This window comes from Penaeus monodon, chromosome 10 (genome assembly GCF_015228065.2).
Source record: "Penaeus monodon isolate SGIC_2016 chromosome 10, NSTDA_Pmon_1, whole genome shotgun sequence".
NCBI classification, from domain to species: domain Eukaryota; kingdom Metazoa; phylum Arthropoda; class Malacostraca; order Decapoda; family Penaeidae; genus Penaeus; species Penaeus monodon.
In genome coordinates this window covers 51,109,464-51,134,463 of record NC_051395.1, presented here as the reverse complement: position 1 = coordinate 51,134,463, position 25,000 = coordinate 51,109,464, and the positions used below count along the sequence as shown (strand labels likewise).

General features: G+C 43.3%; 1 protein-coding gene across 2 annotated transcripts in view; it reads left to right on the top strand.

Moving 5' to 3' along the window:
• LOC119578156 overlaps nt 1-25,000 on the top strand; it is a 49,540-nt gene that overhangs the window by 9,121 nt on the left and 15,419 nt on the right. Inside the window, exons 2-11 of one of the 2 annotated variants that reach the window (XM_037925892.1) lie at nt 12,050-12,248; nt 15,558-15,745; nt 16,186-16,341; nt 17,500-17,583; nt 19,638-20,215; nt 21,318-21,450; nt 21,570-22,136; nt 22,308-22,439; nt 22,878-23,027; nt 23,202-24,356. In XM_037925892.1, the coding sequence (XP_037781820.1) occupies nt 12,050-12,248; nt 15,558-15,745; nt 16,186-16,341; nt 17,500-17,583; nt 19,638-20,215; nt 21,318-21,450; nt 21,570-22,136; nt 22,308-22,439; nt 22,878-23,027; nt 23,202-24,356 (3,342 nt within the window). The remainder of the gene's footprint in view (nt 1-12,049; nt 12,249-15,557; nt 15,746-16,185; nt 16,342-17,499; nt 17,584-19,637; nt 20,216-21,317; nt 21,451-21,569; nt 22,137-22,307; nt 22,440-22,877; nt 23,028-23,201; nt 24,357-25,000) is intronic. The other variant, XM_037925893.1, reaches the window with a different exon arrangement.

Sequence of the window (25,000 nt, the reverse complement as noted above, 5' to 3'; positions counted from 1 at the left end):
CCCCCTCCCCCCCCTCCCCCCCTCCCTCCCCCCCCCTCCCCCCCCCCCCCCCCCCAAAGATGCATTGAAGGAAGCACAGCCCCAAACGAGGAGGATAAACCTGGCCACTTTTGGGTTTAAATGTTTTTTGTCCGGCGTTTGGCTCCTGTCTTTCCCTCCCCCCCCTCCCTCCACCCCCCCCCTCTCCCCCCCTCTCTCCCCTCTCCCCCCCTCCCTCCCTCCCTCTCCCCGGTCCCTCTTTCCTTCCCTCCCTTTCCCCCTCCCTCCCTTCCCTCCCTCCCTCCCTCCCCTCCCGGTCCCCTCTTTCCTTTCCCCCTCCCTTTCCCCCCCCTCCCTCCCCCTCCTTCCCCCTCCCCCTCTCTCTCTCTTCTTTTTTCTCTTCTCTCTCTCTCTCTCTCCTGCCTCGATCTTTTTTTTCTCTCTCTCTCTCTCTCCCCCTCTTCCCTCCCTTCTCGGTCCCCTTTCCTTCCCCCCTTTTTCTCCCCCCCCCCTCCCCCCTCCCCCCTCCCCCCTCCTTCCCTCTCTCCCTCCCTTCCCCGGGTCCCTCTTCCTTCCCCCCCCTTTCTCCCCCCTTTCCCCCCTCCCCCCCTTTCCCCCCCCCCCTTCCCTCCCCCCCTCCCCTCCCTCTCCTCCCCCCCTCTCTCGGTCCCTTTTTCCCTCCTTCCCTTGCTCCCTCTCTCCCTCCTTCTCTCTTTCCTTTTTGCCTTCTCTCCCTCGTTTCCTCGCTCCCATCCTCTCTTCCCCCCTTCCCCTTTGGGGTCCCCCCCTTTCTCGGTCCTTCTCTCTCCCACCTTCCCTTGGTCCTCCCTCTCTGTCTCCCCTTCATCCTTCGTCCTTCCCTCCTTCCCTTCCCCCTTCCGTCCTTCACTCCTTCCGCCTTTCCCCTCCCTCGCCCCCTCTCTTTTCCCCCCCTTTTTCCTTTCCCTTCGACCCCCCTTGTTCCCCTTCCCTTTTGGGCCTTTCCCTCTTCCCCCTTCCCCTCCCCCCTTTCCCTTGTCTTCGGCCCTCGTCTCTCTCTCTCTCTCTCTCTCTCTCTTCCTCTCTCTCTTCTCTCTCTCTCTCTCTCTCTCTCTCCCCCTCTCCCCTCCCCCTCCCCCTTTTTCCCCCTTTTTCCTCCTTTTTATCCGCTCTTTTTTTCCTCTTCCCTCTGTCCCCAAAAATCTGGACAAAAAGAAAAAATAAATAAGGCCCAGAGACGAACGTAAATTTTAAAAATGCTAATAGCATACTAGTGATAAAATGATGGTGATAAAAAATGTGATAAAGAAAATTAATGTGATAGTGAGGTTTAAAAATAATAATGTAATAATGATAATGAAATGATAAAATGGAAACATGTATTATTAATAATAAAGTAAAAAATAATTGAAAAATAAAAGAGATCAGGAAAGAAGAAAAATTAGAAGAAATTAATAAAATTTTATCAGAATAACACATCAACCCCACACACACGACTTAAAAAAAGTTTTCCAGAAAAATTTTTATATATGTAAAAAAAAAAAAAACCCGCAGCTTATTCTTTTTTACAAAAACCACCTGGCTGCCAGCGGCCCCCATGCATTTTTAGCGAAAAATTCTCTCTCGCACACCAAACCTGGGGGCTGGTTCGTTTTTTGCTTTTGTTTTTTTGGGGGGGTTTTGTTGTTGTTGTTGTTGTTGGGGTGGTGTGTTGTTGTTGGTGGAGGGGGTTTGGGTTGGGGGTGTGGTTGTTTTTTTTGGGTGGTGTTGTTTTTGTTGTTGTTTTGGGGGTTGTTTTTTTTGTTGGGGTGGTGTTTTTTTTGTTGTTTTGTTTGGGGTGGTGTTTTTTTTTTTTTTTTTTTTTTTTGTTTTTGTTTTTTGATGAGGGGTTTAAAATGTTGGCCCCCCCCCCCTTTGTTTTTATTGGGGGGTGGGGGGGGGGGGGGGAGGGGGGGTAGGGGGGCGGGGGGGGTTTTTTTTTGGGGGGGGGTTTTTGGGGGTGGGGGGTTTTGGGGGGGGGTGTTTGTTTTGGGTTGGTGGTGGAGGGTGGGTTCCTTTTACCCCCCTTCTTTTATTTTTCCCCCTCCCCCCAAACAAAAATTTCCTTCAACAGCACAGGACTCATCAGGGTGCCCAAAACACTTTTTTCTTAGCGGGAAGGGCCCAAGGAAGAAAAGGGGGGGGGAAAAAAAAGAAAAAAAAAAGGGGGGGGCAACAACCCCAAAAAAAAAAAAAAACCCAAAACACCCCACACAACAAACCCAAACCACGATTCACACAACACGACCAAAAACACATACAACACAAACACAAACCCAAGCCCCACACCCACCCAAAACCACCCATCACAACAACCCGCCCAGACCCCGCAGACGCAGCAGCAGCAGCAGCAGCAGACGCAAAAAAAACAACCCAAAACAACAACAAACAAAACAAAAACAACACAACACACACAACACACCACAACACACACACAACACCAACACACACCACACACCAACACACACACACACACACAAACCACACACAAACACACAAACCCCCCACACACAACCCCCAAAAACACCCCCAAAAAAAAAAAAAAACACAAAAACAAAGACCATAAAAAAAACAAAAAACGCCCAAGAAAAAAGCCAAAAAAAAACCCCACAAAAAACAAAACAAAAACACACAAGCAAAACACCCCTTTCCCCCCTTCCCTTCCTCCCCTCCTCCCCCCCCTTTCCCCTTCCCCTCCCCCCCTCCCCCCTCCCCCCCCTCCCCTCCCCCCCTCCCCCTCCCCTTCCCCTCCTCCCCCCCACTCCTCCGATCATTGGGAACCCGCGACGGCGGGGCGTTTGCCCGTCCACTCTTTTTTTCATTTTTTTCCCGTTTGCTCCCTTCCTTCCCCCCCCCTCCCTCCCCCCCTCCCTCTCTCCCTCCCTCTCTCTCCCTTTTTCCCTTTCCCCTCCCTCCCCCCTTTTTTCTCTTCTCCCCTCCTCTCTCCTCTCTCTCTCTCTCCTCCCCTCCCTCCCCCCTCTCTCGTCCCCTTTTTCCCTTTCCCTCCCTTTCTCCCTCTCCCTCCTCCCTCCCTCCTCCCTCCCTCTCTCTCTCTTTTCCCTCTCTCTTCTTCTCTCTCTCTCTCTCTCCTTGCTCCCTCTCTCCCTCCTTCTCTCTTTCCTTTTTGCCTTCTCTCCCTCGTTTCCTCGCTCCCTTCCTCTCTTCCTCCCTCTCTCCCTTGGTCCCTCCCTTCCTCGGTCCCTCTCTCTCTCCCTACCTTCCTTGGTCCTCCCTCTCTGTCTCTCCTTCACTCCTTCCGTCCTTCCCTCCTTCCGTCCTTCCCTCCTTCCGTCCTTCACTCCTTCCGTCCTTCCCTCCCTCGCTCCCTCTCTCTTTCCCTCCCTTATTCCTTCCTTCGACTCCTCCTTTGTTCCCTCCTTCCCTTCTTCGGGCCTTTCCCTCTCTCTCTCCTTCCCTCCCTCCTTCGCTTGGTCTTCGGTCCTCGTCTCTCTCTCTCTCTCTCTCTCTCTCTCTCTCTCTCTCTCTCTCTCTCTCCTTCTTTATCCGCTCTTTTTCTTCTCTCATTCCTCTGTCCCTCAAAATCTGGACGAAAGAAGAAATAAATAAGGCGCCAGAGACGAAGCAGTAATTGTAATAATAGCAGTAATAGCAATACTAGTGATGAAAATGATGGTGATAAAGATGATGATAAAGATATTAATGATGATAGTGAGGTTAATAATAATAATGATAATAATGATAATGATAATGATAATAATGGTAATCATAGTATTATTAATAATAATAGTAAAAAATAATTGTAATAATAAAAGAGATCAGGAAGAAGAGGATTAGAAGAAAGTTAATAATAGTGATATCAGAAGTAACAACAACATCAACCCCGACACACACGACTTAAAAACGTTTTCCAGAAATATATATATGTAAAAAAAAAAACCTGCAGCTTATGTCTTTGTTACAACACGACACACTCGGCTGCCAGCGGACACCATGTCATTTTTAGCGAAATATTCTCTCTCGCACACACAAACACTGGGTGCTGGGTGCGTTGTTGCTTTTGTTTTTGTTGGTGTGGTTTTTGTTGTTGTTGTGTGTTGGGGTGGTGTGTTGTTGTTGGTGGAGGTGGTAGTGTTGGTGGTGTGTTGTTTTTGTTGGGGTGGTGTGTTGTTGTTGTTGTTGTTGGGGTGGTGTGTTGTTTTTGTTGGGGTGGGTGTTGTTGTTGTTGTTGTTGGGGTGGTGTGTTGTTTTTGTTGATGGAGGTGGTAGTGTTGGCGGTGTGTTGTTTTTGTTGGGGTGGTGTGTTGTTGTTGTTGTTGGTGGAGGTGTGTTGTTTTGTTCCTTTCTACTTCTTTTTCTTCCCGTTCTTTCCATCCGTTTTCTTCCTCCCCCAAACAGAATTTCCCATGCAACAGCACAGGACGTCATGCAGGAGTGATTCCGCAAAGCTACGTGTTTCCCGTGCTTGGAGTCGGGAAGGGTCGCGGGGTGGGGGAGGGGGAGGAAGAGGAGGAGGAGGAGGGGGGAGGAGGAGGAGAAGGAGAAGGAGGAAGAGGAGGAGGAGGGGGGGGAGGGGGGGTATTGCAAGCACTCTCGCTTGCAGGGAATAGTGTGGTCGAGAGAAAGGTTGGAGTAAACATGGTAAACACGCTCCTACATGCATGCACATAGGCCCAAGACCATTCGTATTCACATTCACACACGCACACGGACACGTACATACAGATGCACAAGCACATTCATATTTGTAGGCGCACATAGCGCGCTCACACGCACACATTCTAAAGACACGCGCATGCACACACATTCTGCACGCACGCACGCACGCACGCACGCACGCACGCACGCACGCACGCACGCACAGCATACACACACACACACACAGCATACACACACACACACACACACACACACACACACACACACACACACACACACACACACACACACACACACACACACACACACAAAGACAGACAGACAAAGACAGACAGACAGACACAGACAGACAGACACACACACACACACACACACGCACACACACACACCACACACACCCCCACACACACTCACCTATACACACTATACACAGACAGACATATACACACCCTCACACCACACTCACACACACACACACACACACACACTACCACTCACCAACCACATCACTCACTCACTCCACTCTCTCTCTCACTCTCTCTCTCCCTCACTCGTACGGTCGTCTCACACACACACACACACACACACACACACACACACACACACACACACACACACACACACACACACACACACACACACACACACGCCGCATACACGCACACACGCACGCACGCACGCACACACACTCGCACCCACTCACTGTGAGAGAGGGAGGGGGTGAGACACACACACACACACACACACACACACACACACACACACACACACACACACACACACACACACACACAACATACAGGAGAGAGAGAGGAGAGGAGAAGAGAAGAGAGGAAGAGAAAAGAGAGAGAGAGAGAAGAGAGAGAGAGAGAGAGAGAGAGAGAGAGAGAGAGAGAGAGAGAGAGAGAGAGAATATTCGATTGCAAGTAATGTAATCGCGGAGATAGTTTCTGAGAAGGCGAATATCTGCCTCCCTTTCTCTCTCTCTTTCGCATCTTAAGCACCCGGACTTCTTAGAAATCTTAAAGGCCCGCTTTCCCTTGACCGCCACGCCTTTCAGAATCGGCGGGAAAAAAGAAAGAAAAAAAAGTGATCATGAGGGTAAAAACAAAAACAAAAAAACTCTCTAGTCATCGAATTTGATCATGACATCATATCTATTCTCCCATGACACGTGTTCTTTCTTCTTTTAACGGTAGGTTCATGTCTGAGCCGCCGTGGTCACAGCATGATACTTAATTGTAGTTTTCAGGTTGTGATGCTCTTGGAGTGAGTACGTGGTAGGGTCCCCAGTTCCTTTCCACGGAGAGTGCCGGTGTTACCTTTTTTTAAGTAATCATTCTCTCTATTTTATCCGGGCTTGGGACCAGCACTGACTTGGGCTGACTTGTCCACCCAGTGACTAGGTAGGCAATCGAGGTGAAGTTCCTTGCCCAAGGGAACAACGCGCCGGCCGGTGACTCGAACCCTCGAATTCAGATTGCCGTCGATGACACGTGTAAAGGAAGAATATTCATTAATACGAAGGGCTGGCGGCGGGCATAGGTTTTTAAAAGGATGTGACGTCACCGTGCGCGAGTGTGTCCGTACCCTCACTGTCATTGAGAAGTCTCGACGCCGCTGCCCTGTGAGTCATGCGGACGGGGGTTGCCAGCTAGTCCCTTTTTCCTCCTCCGACGTCAGATTTCTGCGGTTGCCCACTCGCTTGTTTTTCACGGGGGATTTACTCGATTTTGACCTCTTTTTTTCTTATTCTGAAAGAGGGAGATGGGTTAGTATTGGATTTTTTTTTTTGTTTGTTTGTGTTATTTTTGAAGTGCGTTGGGTTTTGTTGCTATGGGGGGGCTGTATTATTTTTATTTTTAAAGGTGGGTAAGACAATAGGAGTATGACGGATTTCCACGTGACAGCTGTTGCACCGAACCCCCGCCCCTCCCGGATCGCCGAGGGTGTGTGTAGGGGGGATGGGGGGTGGAATGCGACGGGCAGGAGGATGCATTTTAGTATTATTTAAGACAAATAAAATACAGACGATTTCTTAATGACAGTGTTAATTAATATATGTATCTTAAAATGAGGCGCTGGTTTTGCTTCGGCCTAATTCTCGCCGCTCAAATCAAGGGCAAGGGAAGATGGCGTATGGCGATTGAGGTTCGTATGTCAAAAGGTCCTCCTCGCGTGAGAAGAGGCTTGGGAAGGGGGATGTAAAGGAGGAGGGGGGGAGGGGGGAGGGAGGGAAGAGGGGGGAGGAGGGGAGGGAGAGGAGGGGGGAGGGCGAGGGGGAAGTGGAGAGGGAGTAGGGGACGGAGGAGGGAAGAGGGAGGGAGAAAAAAAAGGGCGGGGATTGAATGGGGGAGGAGGGAAGGAGGGGAGGGGCGAGGTGGAAAATGGAGAAGGAATGGGGAGGAGAAGAGAATGGAAGAAGGGATAAATGCTTGAGTTAAAGGAGGAGAGGGGGGGAGGGAGGAGGGTGGAGATAGAGAGGGAATGGGGAGGAAGGAGGCAGAATGATGGGGTATAAAGGGAGAGCGAGACAAAGGGAAGGAGGAGAAGGGAGAGAAAAGGAAGAAGGGAGAGAAAAAGGGAGATAGAAAGGCGTGGCAAAAAAGGAGCTATAGATAAAGGCAGGGTTGAAGGGAGGAGGGAGAAGAACGAGGTCAAGAGAAGGAGAAGAGAAAGGGAAGAGAGAGAAGGACGAGGTTAAAATAGGGAAGGAAGGGAGGAGGGAGAAGAACAGAGTGAAAGGGAGGAGGGAGAAGAACAGAGTGAAAGGGAGGAGGGAGAAGAACAGAGTGAAAGGGAGGAGGGAGAAAGGCAGAGATAAAGGGAGCAGGGAGAAGGGGAGAGGGAGGGAGGTTAGTATAGGGCAGGGTTAATGGGAAGGGGGGGGGGGGGGAGGAAGGAGTGTTTAAGAGGGCTTAATGAAACAGTGAAAGGGCGGGAAGGTGGATGAGGAGATAGGGAGGGGGGAGGGAGGGAGGGGGAGAAGCGGTGAGGGAGGGAGGGGGAGAGGCGGTGAGGGAGGGAGGGAAGTTAGAGAGGGAGGGGGAGGGATGAGGGTGGGAAAGAGGGAGGGGCAGTGATGAGGGTGGAAGAGGGGGGAGGAGAGGGATGAGGAGATACTGAGGGGTGAGGGAGGGAGAGAGGGGCGTGGGATTAGGGAGGGAGGGAGGGAGGGAAGAGGGAAGGAGAGAGGGAGGGGGGAGGGAGAGGTGGAGGGATGAGTGACGGTGGGGGGAGGGAGGAGGAGGATAGGATTAGAATGATATGCTGGTCGTCAAAGCTCTCTCTCTCTCTCTCTCTCTCTCTCTCTCTCTCTCTCTCTCTCTCTCTCTCTCCCTCTCCCTATCCCTATCCCTATCCCTATCCCCCCCCTCTCTCTCTCTCTCTCTCTCTCTCTCTCTCTCTCTCTTCTCTCTCCTCTTCTCTCTCTCTCTCTCTCTCTCTCTCTCTATTCCTCTCTCTCTCTCTCTCTCTCTCTCTCTCTCTCTCTCTCTCTCTACCTCTCTGCCTCTCTACTTCTCTGCCTCTCTACTTTCCTCCTCCTCTTTTTTTCTTCTACTTCTCCTTCTTCGTCTACTTCTTCCCCAATATTTTTTTCTAATTTTCTTTGTCTTTTTCTTCTTTTATTCATCTTCTACTACATCTAATACTGCTTCTCCATCTACTTCTTCTTCTTCTTTCTCTTCGTCTTCGCCATCTTCATATTCTTCTTCTTTCTCTTCTTCGTCTTCGCTATCTTCATATTCTTCTTCCTCTTCTTCGGAAAGATACAAGATGCCATCCTTTATTATTTATCAGCCTGATCGTCCTTTGGATTTTATAATAATTATCGTCTTTTCTTATTTCTTATTTTGTCCTTTTGTCATTTTCTTTCGTCCGTGGTCCGTGGCGCATGGGGCCCCCGTGGCTTCTGTCCTCGCGTGTATTGCTGGGCTAAGAACAGCTGTTTTAGAACTCATATGGTAGCGGGCTTTGTTCCTTTTAATCTCTTCTCTAATCTCCTGTATCTTTCTTTACTCTTCTGCTTTCGCTTTTCTCTTTCGTTTTTTTATCTTTTCGTATTTCTCTAATTTTCTCTCCTCTGCGATGCTCTCCTCTCTTTCCCCTCTCTTCTCCTCTTCTTTCTGTTCCCCTCGATCCTCTCCTCTCCGCTCCTTCCCACTACCTCCTCTCCTCCCCTCTCCTACTCCCCCTCCCCCCCTCCTCCTCCTCCTCCTCCTCCTCCTCCTCCTCCTCCTCCTCCTCCTCCTCCTCCTTCTCCCTCCCCTCTTCTCCCCTCTCTTCTCTCTAGTTCATGGCATTTCCTGTTTTTTTCTTTCTTTCTTTCGTTTGTTTCGCGAGTAATGAAGTCGAAGTTTTACTTCACACTCATATATATATATATATATATATATATATATATATATATATATATATATATATATATATATGTATATATATTTAAATTTTTTTCTTTCTTTTTTCTTTCTTTTTTTCTTTCTTTTTTTTACTCGATTACTTTCTTTAAGTTACTTCACAAAAAAGGCGAGAGGAAACCCTGTGTAATGATTTTGCGATGTTAAGTGTCGCCCGAGTGCTGGGGCGCTAACTGCGTCTATGAGCGTCGTGGTGACTCATTGCGTATCTGCGACTGACGTGCTGAGAAATTTGTTGTAGAGTTTACGGTGCCTCTTCCCTTAGGTTGCCCTGTTACTCTTGGGTGGTGTGTGTTTTTAGGAGGTTTCATTAGGATAACCGTTATTTTTTGCGAATGTTAAGTGTTTCGATGGTGGGGGAAGGTGGTGTGGGAAAATGGGAGAGGGAGGGAGGGAGAGGGGAGGGGGGGGAGGGAGGAGAGGGGAGAGGGGAGGGGGGGAGAGAGGAGAGGGGGGAGGGAGAGAGGAGAGGGGGGGAAGAAGAGGAGAGGGGGGAGGGAAGGGGGAGGGAGAGGGGGGGAAGAAGAGGGAGAGGGGGGGAGGGAGAGGGAGAGGGGGGGAGGAGAGGGTAGAGAGAGAGAGGGTAGAGGGAGAGAGGGTAGAGGGAGAGAGGGTAGAGGGAGAGAGGGTAGAGAGAGAGAGGGTAGAGAGAGAGAGGGTAGAGAGAGAGAGAGGAGAGAGAGAGAGAGGAGAGAGAGAGAGAGAGAGAGGGAGGAGAGAGAGGAGAGAGAGAGCCGACAGACAGGCAGACAGACAGACAGACAGACAGACAGACACAGACAGACAGACAGACAGACAGACAGACAGACAGACAGAAACAGAGACAGAGAATATATATATATATATATATATATATATATATATATATATATATATATATATATATATATATATATATAATATATATACATACATACATACACATGATCGTCAAGGCCGTGGTGGCCGAATGGTTAGAGCGTTACAGCACTGAGTTGGGCTGGCTTGGCCACTGGGTGGCCAAGCCAGCCCAAGTCAGTGCTGGTCCCAAGCCCGGATAAAATACTGAGAATGATTACCTAAAAAAAAAGGTAACACCGGCATTCTCCGTGGAAAGGAACTGGGGACCCTACCACGTACTCACTCCAAGAGCATCACAACTTGAAAAACTAAGTATCATGCTGTGACCACGGCGGCTCAGACATGAACCTACCGTTAAAAGAAGAAGATACATACACACATATATACATACATATATATATATATATATATATATATATATATATATATTATATATATTATATTATATTATATTATATTATATTATATTATATATATTATATATTATATATTATATATTTATATCATATATTATATATATATATTATATATTTATATAATATTTATATATATATATATATATATATATATATATATATATATATATATATAATGATTATCTCAAGTTTGGTTGCATATGCACATGCTACTTAGTCACATCGTTACAAATGACGATTCTTTGGGTGTGGAAGAAATGTTGAAAATGTATAAGAGAGAGAGAGAGAGAGAGAGAGAGAGAGAGAGAGAGAGAGAGAGAGAGAGAGAGAGAGAGAGAGAGAGAGAGAGAGAGAGAGAGAGAGAGAGAAAGAGAGATGATTATCTCAAGTTTGGTTGCATATGCACATGCTAACTTAGTCACGTCATCATTTTCTCTCGCAAGATTTTTGTGGTCATGCTTACTCGCTCACTCGTGGTCATCTGCTCATTTTCCGCGGTCGTGTTCACTCATTCACTCATTCCGGCTTCTGTCGCTCCTGCGCGAGTGTCTTGCTTGCTTTGTAGACATCGTATGTGTTTACATACACAATACACAAAATACACACACTCACGCAGACGGACACGCAGGGTACGAACACATACGCGTGCGTGCACACGCGCACACACACACACACACGCACACACACACACACACACACACACACACACACACACACACACACACACACACACAGCACACACACACACACACACACACACACACACACACACACACACACACACACACACACACACACACACACACACACACACACACACACACACACACATATGAACATACACACACAATTACATACACATACGCATACGCATATATACGCCTATACGTTTGCATGTACTAACAAATAAACATATACATGGATATATACAACTATTTATATACATAGATATGCAAATACAGACACATCTGCATACATTCACGCTAATCTGGGGTACCATTTGTTGTTGTTGTGTTTGTTGTTGTTGTTGTTATTGTTGCTAGGACTATTGTTAATGTTATTACTGTCAATTTCATTTGAAAATATAGTTCATACAATTCACCAATCATTTTTCATATAACATTATAATATAACATGTTTATATATGCTGTAACGCATAATTGATATATTTTTTTATTATTATTGTTTCTATTACCATCATCAAAATGATTTACTCCCACCCAAACAAAGAAATAATCTGTGTAAGCCTAGATGCCCCAGAAAGATTGTAATAGCATTGACGTCATTAAAAAATAATAAAATAAAGTAAGCATAAAAAAAAAATAATAAGCATAAACAAATATAAAGATAAGAAAAGGTGAGAGGTATAACGCCCAACCATAACAAGCCCTTTTATTAAATGAAAAGCACAGCTAAAGCGGGACTTTTATCACACAATCCAAAGAGAATTTGTTATAAGGCAGCCATGATCAGGACGGATCTCGGAGCGTAGTTTGCACAACCTGTAACAGAACCCGGAACGGAACTGATCACACAACCTGATTAGAAAGGACAGGAACAGTGAAAATTAAAAAAAAACAACCAGAATATAACGTATATCTCAACCAGAAGGATAGAAGTTACAACACGAGCTTATTATAACCAGAATTTACAACAAGAACTAGAACTTAATAACAACCAGGCTAGAACTTACAACACAAATCAAATCACAGCCCCGAGAGACCCTCACTAACCCCCCCCCTCCCTTTTTCCCCCTTTCAGGCCCAGCTGGAATGGTGCGGCGTCGGGTGCGTGCGCGCGTGCACGGGGCGGTGGCTGGTGCTGAGTCTGGACGCCGCCCTCCTGCACGGCCTCCACGCCCTCAACAAAGGCTACTGGCCCGTCGTGGCCTCGCTGCTCGACAAGGACACCCTGGCCACCGTCATGAGTCTGCCCTACGCCACCAAGCCTCTCACGAGAGGTAGGGACCGGAGGGAGGGAGGGGGAGGGGGCGGGGTGGGGCGGAAGAGAGGGAGGAGGGAGGGATGGTGGAAAGGAGGCAAGGGGGGTGGGGGGAAAGGAGGGAGGGGGAGGGGGGAGGGGAAAGAAGGGAGGGGGTAGTGGTGGGGGGAAAGGAGGGAGGAAATGGGCATGATGAGGGTGTGAAGGAGGGGGAAGGAGCGAGGGATGGGGGGAGGAGTGGGAGGGGGTAGGCATGATTGGGGGTATGAGGGAGGGAAGGGGGCAGGATGGGGTGTAGGGGATGGGGAGGGGGAGGGGCATGATGAGTGTTAGGGAGGGGGGAGTAAGGATGGGAGGAGATGGGGAAGGGGAAAGAGGTGGGGAATTTTGGAGTAGGGTTGCGTGGTGAAAGGGGAAGGGGGGAGGGGGGGTCAGGAATTAAAGGGTAGGGGAGGTGCTCTTCCGTTGTCAGTGCCTTTGTTGGCATGGTTTCATTGCGCCTCTTTGTCACTCGACCAAAACAAACAAACAAACAAGAAGCAAAAAACTCAAACAGCGTCATGCATATCTATCTTAATCTACCAAAACCCGTTCCATTAGAAGCGAACTCAGTTGTTATTTTAACATTTTAAATAACCCTTAGGTATTTTTTCTCCTTTTCTTTTTTCTTTATTTTTCTTTTTTTTTCTTCCCTTTTTTCTTCTTTTTTCTTCCTTTTCTTTTTCTTTTTTCTTCCTTTTTTCATTTTCTTTTTTTTCTTTTTTTTCTTCCTTTTCTTTTTTTCTTCTTTTTTTCTTCCTTTTTTTACTTCCTTTTTCTTCTTCCATTTTTTTACTTCCTCTTTTTTCTCCCTTTTTCTTCTTCCTTTTTTTCTTCCTTTTTTCTTCATTTTCTTTTCTTTTTCCCTTTCGTTATTGTCCATGTTTTGTTGGTGTCCGGCCTCCCCGTCGCCCGCTCGCTGGGTGGAGGCAGCGGGCGGAAGGGGGGGAGGGGGGGAGGGGGAGGGGGGAGGGGGTCAGGGCTGGGTACGTGTGAGGGCACTTTAGGGTACGTGAGGGCACTTTAGGGTACGTGAGGGCACTCTAGGGTACGTGAGGGCACTTTAGGGTACGTGAGGGCACTTTAGGGTACGTGAGGGCACTTTAGGGTACGTGAGGGCACTTTAGGGTACGTGAGGGCACTTTAGGGTACGTGAGGGCACTTTAGGGTACGTGAGGGCACTTTAGGGTACGTGAGGGCACTTTAGGGTACGTGAGGGCACTTTAGGGTACGTGAGGGCACTTTAGGGTACGTGAGGGCACTTTAGGGTACGTGAGGGCACTTTAGGGTACGTGAGGGCACTTTAGGGTACGTGAGGGCACTTTAGGGTACGTGAGGGCACTCTAGGGTACGTGAGGGCACTTTAGGGTACGTGAGGGCACTTTAGGGTACGTGAGGGCACTTTAGGGTACGTGAGGGCACTTTAGGGTACGTGAGGGCACTTTAGGGTACGTGAGGGCACTCTAGGGTACGTGAGGGCACTCTAGGGTACGTGAGGGCACTCTAGGGTACGTGAGGGCACTCTAGGGTACGTGAGGGCACTTTAGGGTACGTGAGGGCACTCTAGGGTACGTGAGGGCACTTTAGGGTACGTGAGGGCACTTTAGGGTACGTGAGGGCACTTTAGGGTACGTGTTAAGGGTTAAGGGCTTGGGGTAGGGTGCGGCAGGGTGATTTAAGGGGAAGGTTTTCGGGGTTTATTTATTTATTTATTTTTTTTACATTATTTTTTTATCTATTTGTTTACTTGTTTATTATTTATTTGTTATTATTATTTTGGGGTTTTATTATTATTATTAGTTTTTTTCACTTTATTATTATTATTATTATTATTTATGAAGTTATTTATTATTATTATTATTATTATTTTATTATTATTATTATTATTTTATTATTATTATTTTTTCACTTTCTTTTTTTTGGGTTATTTGTAAGGGTGATATAAGGCTCTTTTTTATATTATTTATTTTTAATTGTTGTTTTGTTTATTTTTCACTTTCACTTTCTATTTTCTAGGGTTAAGGTCCGGCTGGGTAGCGGGCCAAGGGAGATTTTAGGTCTATTTATATAATCTTTTTCATCTTTTATTTTGTTTTCTTTGTATTTTTTCTCATTTATTTGATATTTTTCTCTCTCTTTACCTTTTTTTATTTTCTGTTTACTTTTCATTTTTCTTATTTTCATTTTTTTTTTTTTTTTTTGGGAAGTGACGCTGATTGGGGGTGCTGGAGGGGGGGGATGGCTGAGGAGAACTGTGGGTGAGGTTGGAGGGGGAGGGAGGAGAGGGGGAGATTGGAGGGGGAGGGAGGAGAGGGGGAGATTGGAGGGGGAGATTGGAGGGGGAGGGGGGAGGGGGAGAAAAGAGAGGGGAGATTGGAGGGGGAGGGAGGAGAGGGGGAGATTGGAGGGGGAGGGAGGAGAGGGGGAGATTGAGGGGAGGGGGAGAGGGGAGGGAGAGAGGGGAGATTGGAGGGGAGGAGGAGAGGGGGAGATGGGGGGGAGGGAGGAGAGGGGGAGATTGGAGGGGGAGGGAGGAGAGGGGGAGATTGGAGGGGAAGGGAGGAGAGGGGGAGGGAGGTGAGGGGGAGATTGGAGGGGAGGGAGGGAGGTGAGGGGGAGATTGGAGGGAGGGAGGTGAGGGCGAGGGCGAGATGAGATCGGAAGGGAGGGAAGGGAGGGTGAGATTGTAGGGGGGGAGGGCCTGAAGGGAAATTGATGTGGGAGGGAAGTGAGCTGAGAGGGAGAGGGACTGGAAAAGGAGATAGGAGGCCGTGAACAGGAGGGCGGATGGAAGCGGGGAGTGAGGAGGAGATTGCCAGAGATTTTTTTTTTTTTTTTTTCCATCTTTTGCTTTTCTAATGTTTTTTTTTGCATTTTTTTCTTCTTCCCATTCGTCCATAGTTTTTTTCATATCTATTTATCTGTATCTATATCCATATCTATCTATCTATTTATATGTAAGTTTTTTTATACAAAACATTTAATTAACTTTTAATGTTTTCAAGAAGCTACAGGTTAACATTGTTATAAAATTTGAATTAACATTGAATTAATGATTATGTACTGTATAGTATTGCATTGACATTATGATTGTACAGTAGTATGAGATATTTTATATTATGGTTAGTCAAGTTATAAACTATTTTTTATTATGTTAAATCTCATTGTATAAGATTTTAACATATAGCATTCAGTTGAAATAATAATAAAAAATAGATAAATAAATTATGATGATTATAATAATCTGACAAAGAGGCAGATATCACAAACCAGTATTTTGGATTTTCAGGTCGTGCGTGGATTTGCCTGTGCTTGAACGAGGGTCAGTTGGAGAGCTACCTGCACGTCCTAACCACTCACCAGCTGTTACTGGGATCACACTACGGGTCCCAAGCGCTGCTGAGGGACCCCCATAGGACGCACCTCCTCCTCATGCTGGCTGCGGGACTGGAGCACATCCGGTTCACCATTCCTGTGGTTCGTATTTTCTTGTGTCCCGGTATATTTTTGTATATTAAGGGGAGTTTGAAGGGGGAGGGATAGGTTTCAAGTTTTTAATTTTTTATGATTTAATATGTTTTTCTCTCCTCTCTGTTCAAGAAGTGTCAAAGGCAGATCATGTCATACGTTTAAGGCTTAGATATCTACCTTTTTCTGTGGAATGAAGGGAGGGAGCTCATACTGTTTAGTAGACTGTTAAACTCCTGATTGTTTTTCTTATGTGAATGGGATTATATTTAGATATTTGGATTACTGTGTCATTCATTAAAAGTAAATTAAGTGTTCTCATAAAATCATAGAGCTGAAACAAATCACAGATTACACAATCCTGTCTTTATAGTGGATTGTAGTCATCTAGTGAAATGAAGCAGAGAGATAGAATCAAAATATTTAAAAGGCTCATTGTGATCTTGCAGGATATTCCGGGATGGCTGGCTTCAGGGGGTAGTATGAGCAGCTCTTCGGCCACCAGCATGTCTGTGAGCAGTATGGGGTCATCCATCCCTTCCCCCTCGCAGCATGATTTTCCAGACCTTGATACTACATGCTCAGAGGCCCTCGAGGAGAGCTGGGTCAGTATCTCATAGGAGGAGTTGGAGAGTAATGTGTTTTGTGTCGGTTTGGGTTTGGCGTAGATTTAGAGAGCCAGATGATGTTTGGGGTATGGGAAGAATGTCGTTGGATGATGGTTGGGTATTAGGAGAGTGTAAGGGCAACAGGTGCTAAATCTTTTATGGATAATCTTTCATTGATGTTGAGTGGGGTTTGTGGATCTGTAATATCATTCACTTCATTTTATGTTAGTGACTGATTATCTTTTACATAATATATTAAAACTAGAGTGTAATTGTGTCTCTTTTTTTAATGTTCATATCTTGCATGCCTGTATGCATGTATGCAAAAAATAAGTTGGAAGATAAATGAAAAGGATAATACTAATTTTGAGACCTCTGTTTTTGGATGTCATAATTTGTATCCTGCATATCATTAATTTCATAGGCATAGTTTTTACATCAAACTTATGGTTTGGCTTTTTTAATAGATCTTGTTTTTCCTCATTAGCTGTAGTAAATGTTGGGAATTTGATGAGCCTGCTTTAAAAATTTAAAGATTTCTTTTGGATGATTTTTGATACTGCAAATATATATATTTTTTTCTCTGAACTTTTTTTGGTGTGGTGTCCTTTGTATCCATTTTGTCTGTGAATGAAAACTTGCATTTTTGAGTAATGAGAGGTGCATTTAGAGCCATTATTTTTTTCTCAGAGTGAGTAAATGAGTGTGAGAATGAGTTAAATACTCAGCATGTACAACCCAGCTGCATCTAGATTGTTTGAAAAGGCAGTGTTGAAGAAACTTGGTTGTAAGTCCTTGGGGACACCATTGGTTTCATGAAAAAAAAATGCATGTGGCTCTCCTCTAAACCATAGAGGCCGAGAGGAATAGGGGCTCGCCTTATTTTTTGTATTGTGAAATTATATTCATTTGTGTTGGTCATTATATCTAAGGAAAGGAACAGGTCTGGGAAAATGGCTAAATTTATTTACACAGACATATGGTGAACTGTTCAAGAATTTTTTTTAGGATCTCTTAGTAATTTCATCTGTTTTAGATTTTGGAGTCGGGGTTGACAGAGGAAAGAAGACATTAAAAGGGATTGGTCTTTTTTGTATGTTGAGCAATTTTCCACCGAGCATCTTAGAGTAACTTACCTGTACTACTGTTTTCCAGCATTCCATTGAAGGGGAGTTACCTGTCTTTCAAGCTACATGTGAACAGTTGGACACATCCATAGAAATAGAACACATAGCCAAGGTAGCCTAGTAGTTCTTTCTTCCTGAATTGCCGTACTAGCAGTTGAAAGAATGGCCGGCTGTAGCAGGAATTTTAAGTTGCCTCTTTCACCGTACTACTTCTGTGGCACTTCTAGACGCTAAGCTTTGACAACTTATAGATTGTGGTGCATGAGAGTAATGACTTTTATAAGTAATCTATGTAATTTATTTATTTGTAGCTTGCCAATTTTTTTTTTTTTTTTTTTTACTTTTAGTGCAACTTTGACACAACTAGATAGCCTTTCTTTGGTACAAGGTTATTTTTTATGCTTATGCTTAGGCATTTTCATGCAATATATGCCTTTGGAAATTTACTTTACCAATTTTTGAGACAATGTGATGTTTTTGTATTTTTTTTGTTATTATTATTATTTTTATGATTTTTATGTTTTATCAATAATATCTATATTTTTTTTTTTCTTTTCTTTTTCTTTTTTCTTACTCCTTTTCTCATCTCCAGCTTTTTTTGGTAGGATTGTATTTAAACCGTATTCAAGTTGACAAATGTAGAAAAGGTATGAATGAGAATGAATATTTTGTGTATTGTGAAGACATTTATTCTAATTCATACTTTTTCTACAATTGTGTTCTTGAATTCTTCTTTTGCTTGTTTTCCTTATTAGTTTATTTAAAGAAGAAATGTTAGATCAAAGAATTTGAATTTGTATTTGAATGTATAAATGTATAATAATTGTATGTATTGATATGTTATAATATGTAATATATAAATTTATAGTATTATTATTATATTATTATTTAGTATTTAATATTTATATTTTATTTTATATATTTTATTTTTTTATGATATTAGACATTTCATATTAATAATTATATATATTAGTTTATATATATTAATAGTATAATCTTTGTTATTTATATATATATATATATATATATATATATATATACATATAATATAATATAATATATATATACATATACATATACATATACATATACATATACATACACATACATAACATCACATACATACACCACATACACATACACATACATACATACACATACACATACATACACATACATACATACATACATACATACACATCACATATATATAATATATTAATATATATATATATATATATATATATATATATTATATATATATATATACATATAATATATTATATACATATACATATACACATACACATGCATCAACATACACATACACATACACATACATATACATATACATTACATATACATAACATATACATACATACATACATACATACATACATAATACATACATACATATAACTACATACATACATATCACAATAATACATAATACATACTATACATACATACATGCATACATATATATATATATATATATATATATATATATATATATATATATATATATATATATATATATATATATATATATATATATTAGTTGGAGTGCCTGAGTGGACATTTAATTTTGTATTTTGATCTTAGTTTACAGAGCATGACAGGTCTATGCATAGATTATTTGTTTCATGTATATCAAATCATTTACGTTTGTATTTTATTTTGACTGCATATGAATAAGATAGTTTGCATGATGTTTAAGAGTGGAAGAGTGTGGTGTGTGAACGAACCTTTTTTCTGTTACCAGGATATTCTATTAGCATATATTTTATAGTTAATGTCTGTTTTCATGAATATTTTAATGTTTATAGATTTTTTTTGGTTAGGAAGGGTTCATGTGTCATATATTTCTAAATGTTTTGAAATGGATTCCAGATAAAGGAGAGAACCCATCTTATCAAAGCACATAAGGTATTGTGTCAAAGTAACACTGAAAGAACTTGAGATAAGATATGATCTTTTCTTAAGATGCTTTATCAGCTGACTAGTACATCACAATCTCAAGACTGATAAGACACCTTGCTCACTATTTACTGAACCCTTGGATGGCAGACGTGTCTAGTGCAAGAACCTGAACTATTCATCGGAAGGCCTCATTATAATTATCCTCCCAAGGTCATTAACTTTTTTTTCTGTTGGTTGTTCCAGGGCTCTAAGAAGAAAAGGAGGAGCAGGTCATCATCGCAGAGCTCATCCAGAGTGTCATCGGGGGGCACGACGCCCACTGATGCCAAGAGCACAAACCTTAGCACGACAAAAGTGCAAAAGGATGAAAGTGGGGAGATGGGTCACCGGCACAGTACCTCCACAGCGACCACCATTAAAGGCACACAAACCAGGACAACGTCTACAGTCCCTTGGGACTCCTCCTCGTCTTCCTCTCCGACCATTACAACCGCGGAAGGAACACCAAAGCAAAACTGTGATAATTATGATAGGAACATCAACAATCTCAACTGTGAGAGTAAGGGAGACGGGCAGGAGAAAGGGTACAAGGAGAAAAGCGAAAATGGGGACGGACTCGCCAACACTATTGAAAACAGGAATGTGAACGCGACCTGCAACGGGACCGATGATGGGAACATGAGCAAACAGATGGGGAATGAGATGCGAGGGGACGAAGTGACTGTGGTGCGACGGGGGAGGCTGCCCAATGCCAAGAATGTGGAAAAAAGGGTCTCTTTCACCGACATTTCTGACCTGGAGCAGCACAAGCCTCAACACAAGTAAGAAATACCAAGCATTTTTCTATGGTTAGGGAAAGATATTTTTGCTTATTATTAATGTTGTACTTGATCATTCTTTTAGTCAGTGATTTATGAAATTTGTTGGTCTTGCTTGAGGTTCATTGTACAAGGGGCTAAGGCCATGCACAGTATTTAAGGCGACAAAATTATTTGGTAATGTTGTTTATTAATATTTACAATAAAAGTATAAAGAGTAATGTAATGCAGTGTACATGACCTTTTCAAGTGCAGTGAGATGAGGGTCAGCAACTTCTTTCTCACTTTCACTCAAAAATGTAGTTATTATTCATCAACTGTATTTTGACCCAGTGACTATGGCTTTATACACTGCCCCTTGTAGTTTTTTTGTGAATTTTGTTTTATACAGATGGCTCCACATGTGCTCGGCGGCAAGGAGTGTATCAATAGGCCCTAATGATCGCACCAGATTTCCCCATTCCTTGAATTTGCTGAAAATTTTGTGTTTTTCATTTGAATACAATTAATATTGATAATGGTATTATTCTTATTGATATTTTGATGATTAAACTGTTAATAGAATATAACCTTTAAAGACAGTAAAATAATATAAGTGAAACTTTCCAAAAATCAAGGGAAAGGGTAAGCAGGTGAGATAGGTAGGGCTAATAACTGACTCCTTGGTGACTAAACACTCATAGAGCCATCTGTGTGTAAAGCCAGTGGATGAATTTATATTACAGTGACTTGTTATGTATTCTTACCATCTTATTTGGTTAATGAGCTCATTTTCTTATCCATATCTCCCCCCCTGTTTTATTACAATTTGTCAACTTCAGAATGTCTTACATGCATGTCACATATAACATTTGTCCCTTCAGGTCCTAATGCACATGCAAAGTTTGTTCATTATCATAGTTGTAGGAAGAGAATAGATTTTAAAATTTAAGGCAGAAGTTCATTCTTTTTCTGTGTGTTATTTCTCAGACTTAATCTGAATTGTGTTCAGTTGCAAAGCATTGTGACCAATTATTTATGTTTATCTGCTGTTGTTTTAAGGTTTCATTTTCACTTGTATTTACCTTATTTTCTTAGTTTTGATCTCACACTTCTTCACTTACAGTCGGCTCAGTCTTTGCGGATATTCCGAGATTCGTGATCTGGGTGATCTTCGGGACTTGCTTTCCAACCTGAAGGACCGAGGGCTGCTTCCAACATCTATAGCATTAGATGAACTGTTTACCAGCCTTGATCAGGTGAGTCTAGGGTTGATATTGTACCCTGGTAGGATATGTTTTTATATGAAATATATCAAAAGCAACAAGTTTCTTGAAATGCGGAGAGTAATTTTATCACCCCTTATTTTGCCTCTCAGTCTACCCCTTCCTTGAGTGAGCGAGCTCCGCCAGAGGGCCAAGAGGACCCTCCCCTACACCAGTCCATCATCAGCCTTACGCCGAGCAATGCAGATGATGATAGCAACAACAACAACAGCGGGACAGACATCTCGAGTGACATGTGGAAGTGTCTCCCAGGGGAAAAGCAAGAGCAGGGGGTGTTATCAGCAGCAGTGGTGCAGCGAACCAACATCATCGACGGGCTGAGATGGGAAGAGCTAACCAAGATGGGACATGAGCTGCTGGAGAAGGCCACAACAGACCCTAGTATCCTGGACAGCCAGCAAGTTACATCCACCAGAGCCTTACTGAGCCAGGAACAGCTGGCCACAGGGACGAGACCCAAGCAGAAGCAGCTGATGGCCATTAAGGCGGAGGCCCAGATGCAGAGAGATGGGATGGGGAGATTGCAGGGCAGGAGGTCCAAGTCGATGCTCTCATCTGACGAGAGGAGGAGGCTGTACAAAAAGAGCTTTCGCAAGGATAAGGCTCCCCCAAGTTTGTACATTCCAGTCAAAGTAGAGGGCAAAAAATTTAGGGAAGAGGTAATCCTTTTGTTTATTTATTTTGTTGATATGAGTAATTGATTCATTGTTACTTGAACTGAAATTATTCATGAAAGGAAGACTCATTGTGAATAGTCATTATACTGATAAAAGAATTTGGATAGAAATGGTCCCATATTCATTAGTTACTCTTTTTTTTTTTAATCTCAGGAAAGGCGCCTTGCCCTAGAGGTTGCTCAGGGGCAGTCGAACCTTGTAACCCCAGGCAGAATTATGGATTATAAGTTGGATGAATGGATTATGACGCATGTGCTAGCAGTGCCTGAAGAGAAGCTGTATCGGGTAAGATGTCTTTTTTGATATGTATTTTCTTGAAGGAAAGCAGGTAAAAATATCCAGACAATTTTCTGTGTTACTGTCATTATGTCTGTCCTCTGTTGTGTTTGTAAAAGCCAGTTTTTTATTACATAGCTTTTAGTAGAATTCAAGTTGGATTCAAACCTCATATGAGCCTAGACATTCAATAACTTCCCCCCAGTAAGATGTTACATTATAGGGGCTATTTCATGTATGGAGAGGTGCTTTCCATGGTGGAGAGAGGAAGTCTAGAGTAAGTCAGTCAGCATGTATAGTGATTGATAATTAGGTATTTGAGAACATGCAGGGTTCTCTCCACCTGATGATAAGAGGAAGTCAGCTCTCTTGGGGTTAATACTAGCATTAGGGACTTCACCACAGGAGCATTGTATGATAATTGGTAATTTATAATCTTGATGACAGGTGTTTGCTGCTCGAGAAGGTCACAGTAGTGGGCACAGCATAGGAGTCCAGGTTGTCTTGTCAACACAGACGCTCTATATACTGGCACCAAGACTGAAGGGATCCAAACCTCGACATATTCTACCTTATCATGATATTCACACCATCATAGTAAGTCAAGGAAGATTTTATTTTTTGTTTGAATTTCTCAGGTTTTCAGTATTATTTAGTGGTAATGATTTTTTTCCAGAATAATGTATATACATGCATTTTATAAAAAGGACATTCTGAGTTGTATGTATATATATTGTGTAAACATTTAGCATATGGTTATGTTTGTTTCAGGTGGGGGCCAATGATCAGTGGGTTTGTGTGTTGAGCAAGGAAGCAGTGCATGATGACCTCGCCACCACAGGCAACAACACTGGTATTCAGTTAGACATCGGCGACCCTGATGTGACTCATGCCATTGTGAGTAGCCTTGAATTGGCTATTAGGAGGCACTTTGCTGCTCTCAAACTAGGAACAGCGTTGAAGAAAGAAGAGACTTACATTGATTATCGAGACTTATTCCCACCGGGGAAACTGAAACTGACTCGGTCTATCACCAGAGAGTGTGAAGACAACTTATCAAATTCTTTATTAGAGGAATCTCTGCTCAATGCATGGGACACAAGGAAAAACTCGGCTGATCACAGTCATGAGTCCTCAGATGTAACACAGGACCTCTCAGCCGCCACTCCGGGGTCGGTCGTCAGTCAGGACTTGAGTGAGGCTAGTCAAGACCTCACCGAGGCTAGTCACGATCTGACTGAAGAGAGTCATGACCTTACAGAACCCAGCCATGATCTTACCGAGGCCAGTCATGAGTTAATTGAAGACAATTCTGATTTAACTGAAGCCAGTCAAGATATATCTGAAGCTAGTCAAGATATGACAGAAACAAGTCAGGATTCCAGTGAGGCCAGTAATGATTTGACAGACCCAAGTCCTGAGTCTGTTGACGAGAGTCCAGACATGACTGATGCTAGTCAAGCCTCAGTTGATGCTAGTGAAGAAGACATACTTAATGAAAGCCAAAGTCCAAGATCAATGGAAGGAAGCCAACAGTCTTCCTACATGAGTCAAACACAGTCAAGCAGAACACAGATACACTCGAAGATGATCCAGACGTCGGTGAACACCAGCCAGGAGTCGTACCCAGAGGAGAATGAAGTCCCAGCCAATAAGAATGAAGTTGCTGTAGTGCAGGAGGAAGAAAAGGAGTCAGAAAATGGAAATATCACTGAGAAGGAAGAAGACAAGGTTGAGGAGTTGGAGGAGGAAACCTGTCCTGCACATATCCACCTGGAAAAACAGTACGGCATGCCCATATATGCGGGTGGTTATTCGCGGTGGAACGGGACTCTTCATGACCGAAGTCTGCCTGCTGTTGTGGTCCATCCAGCCTGGGAATTGGCTGGGCTGAGAAGGTGGTTGAGGGCTCAGCTGCGACTACAGGTAGGAATGCTGCCTTGGTACTCGTGTTAATTACTGTGATTTGTGTGTGATTGACAAATTTTAGTGCTGTTCACACTTAGTTATTGATATTGCTAAAAAAAAAATTTGAATAATTATTTTCTTAATGATCTTTTGCAAGCACCATTATTAGACAAATTCTCAAAATAATTTGCACGAATAAGCATCTTTGTTTTTTGTTAAGGCACACTCCAATAAGCATGCTATGTCATCAGATTATTTCTTCAAGATTATATGGATATTGAACCAGTGTGCTGGAGCTTTAATTTGCTGATTACATATCTCCTTGTTCTTTTTCTTACTTTAATAGATATTTTGCATTGAAACCAGTCAGAGAATCATATATAATATGATCTTGTAAAGAAGTGATGTTATTTAAGTGATGCAATAATCTTGTTTTCAAAGGGTTGAAGCCTGTTGCAATGTGTTACTTGGTTGTTGTTCTTTAGTGAAGTTGAAAATATTGCAGGAATTTCAGTTGAAATGTGAGAGCTCTTTGCCCTATTGATGGCTGATTTTTTGTTTATTTTTTCTTTTTTCTTTAGCTATATTGTTTTGTTGAATCCAGTCTTCTGAATCCCTTTGTTTTTTGTTTTGATTTTTTTTATATCTTTTCCATAGTTGAG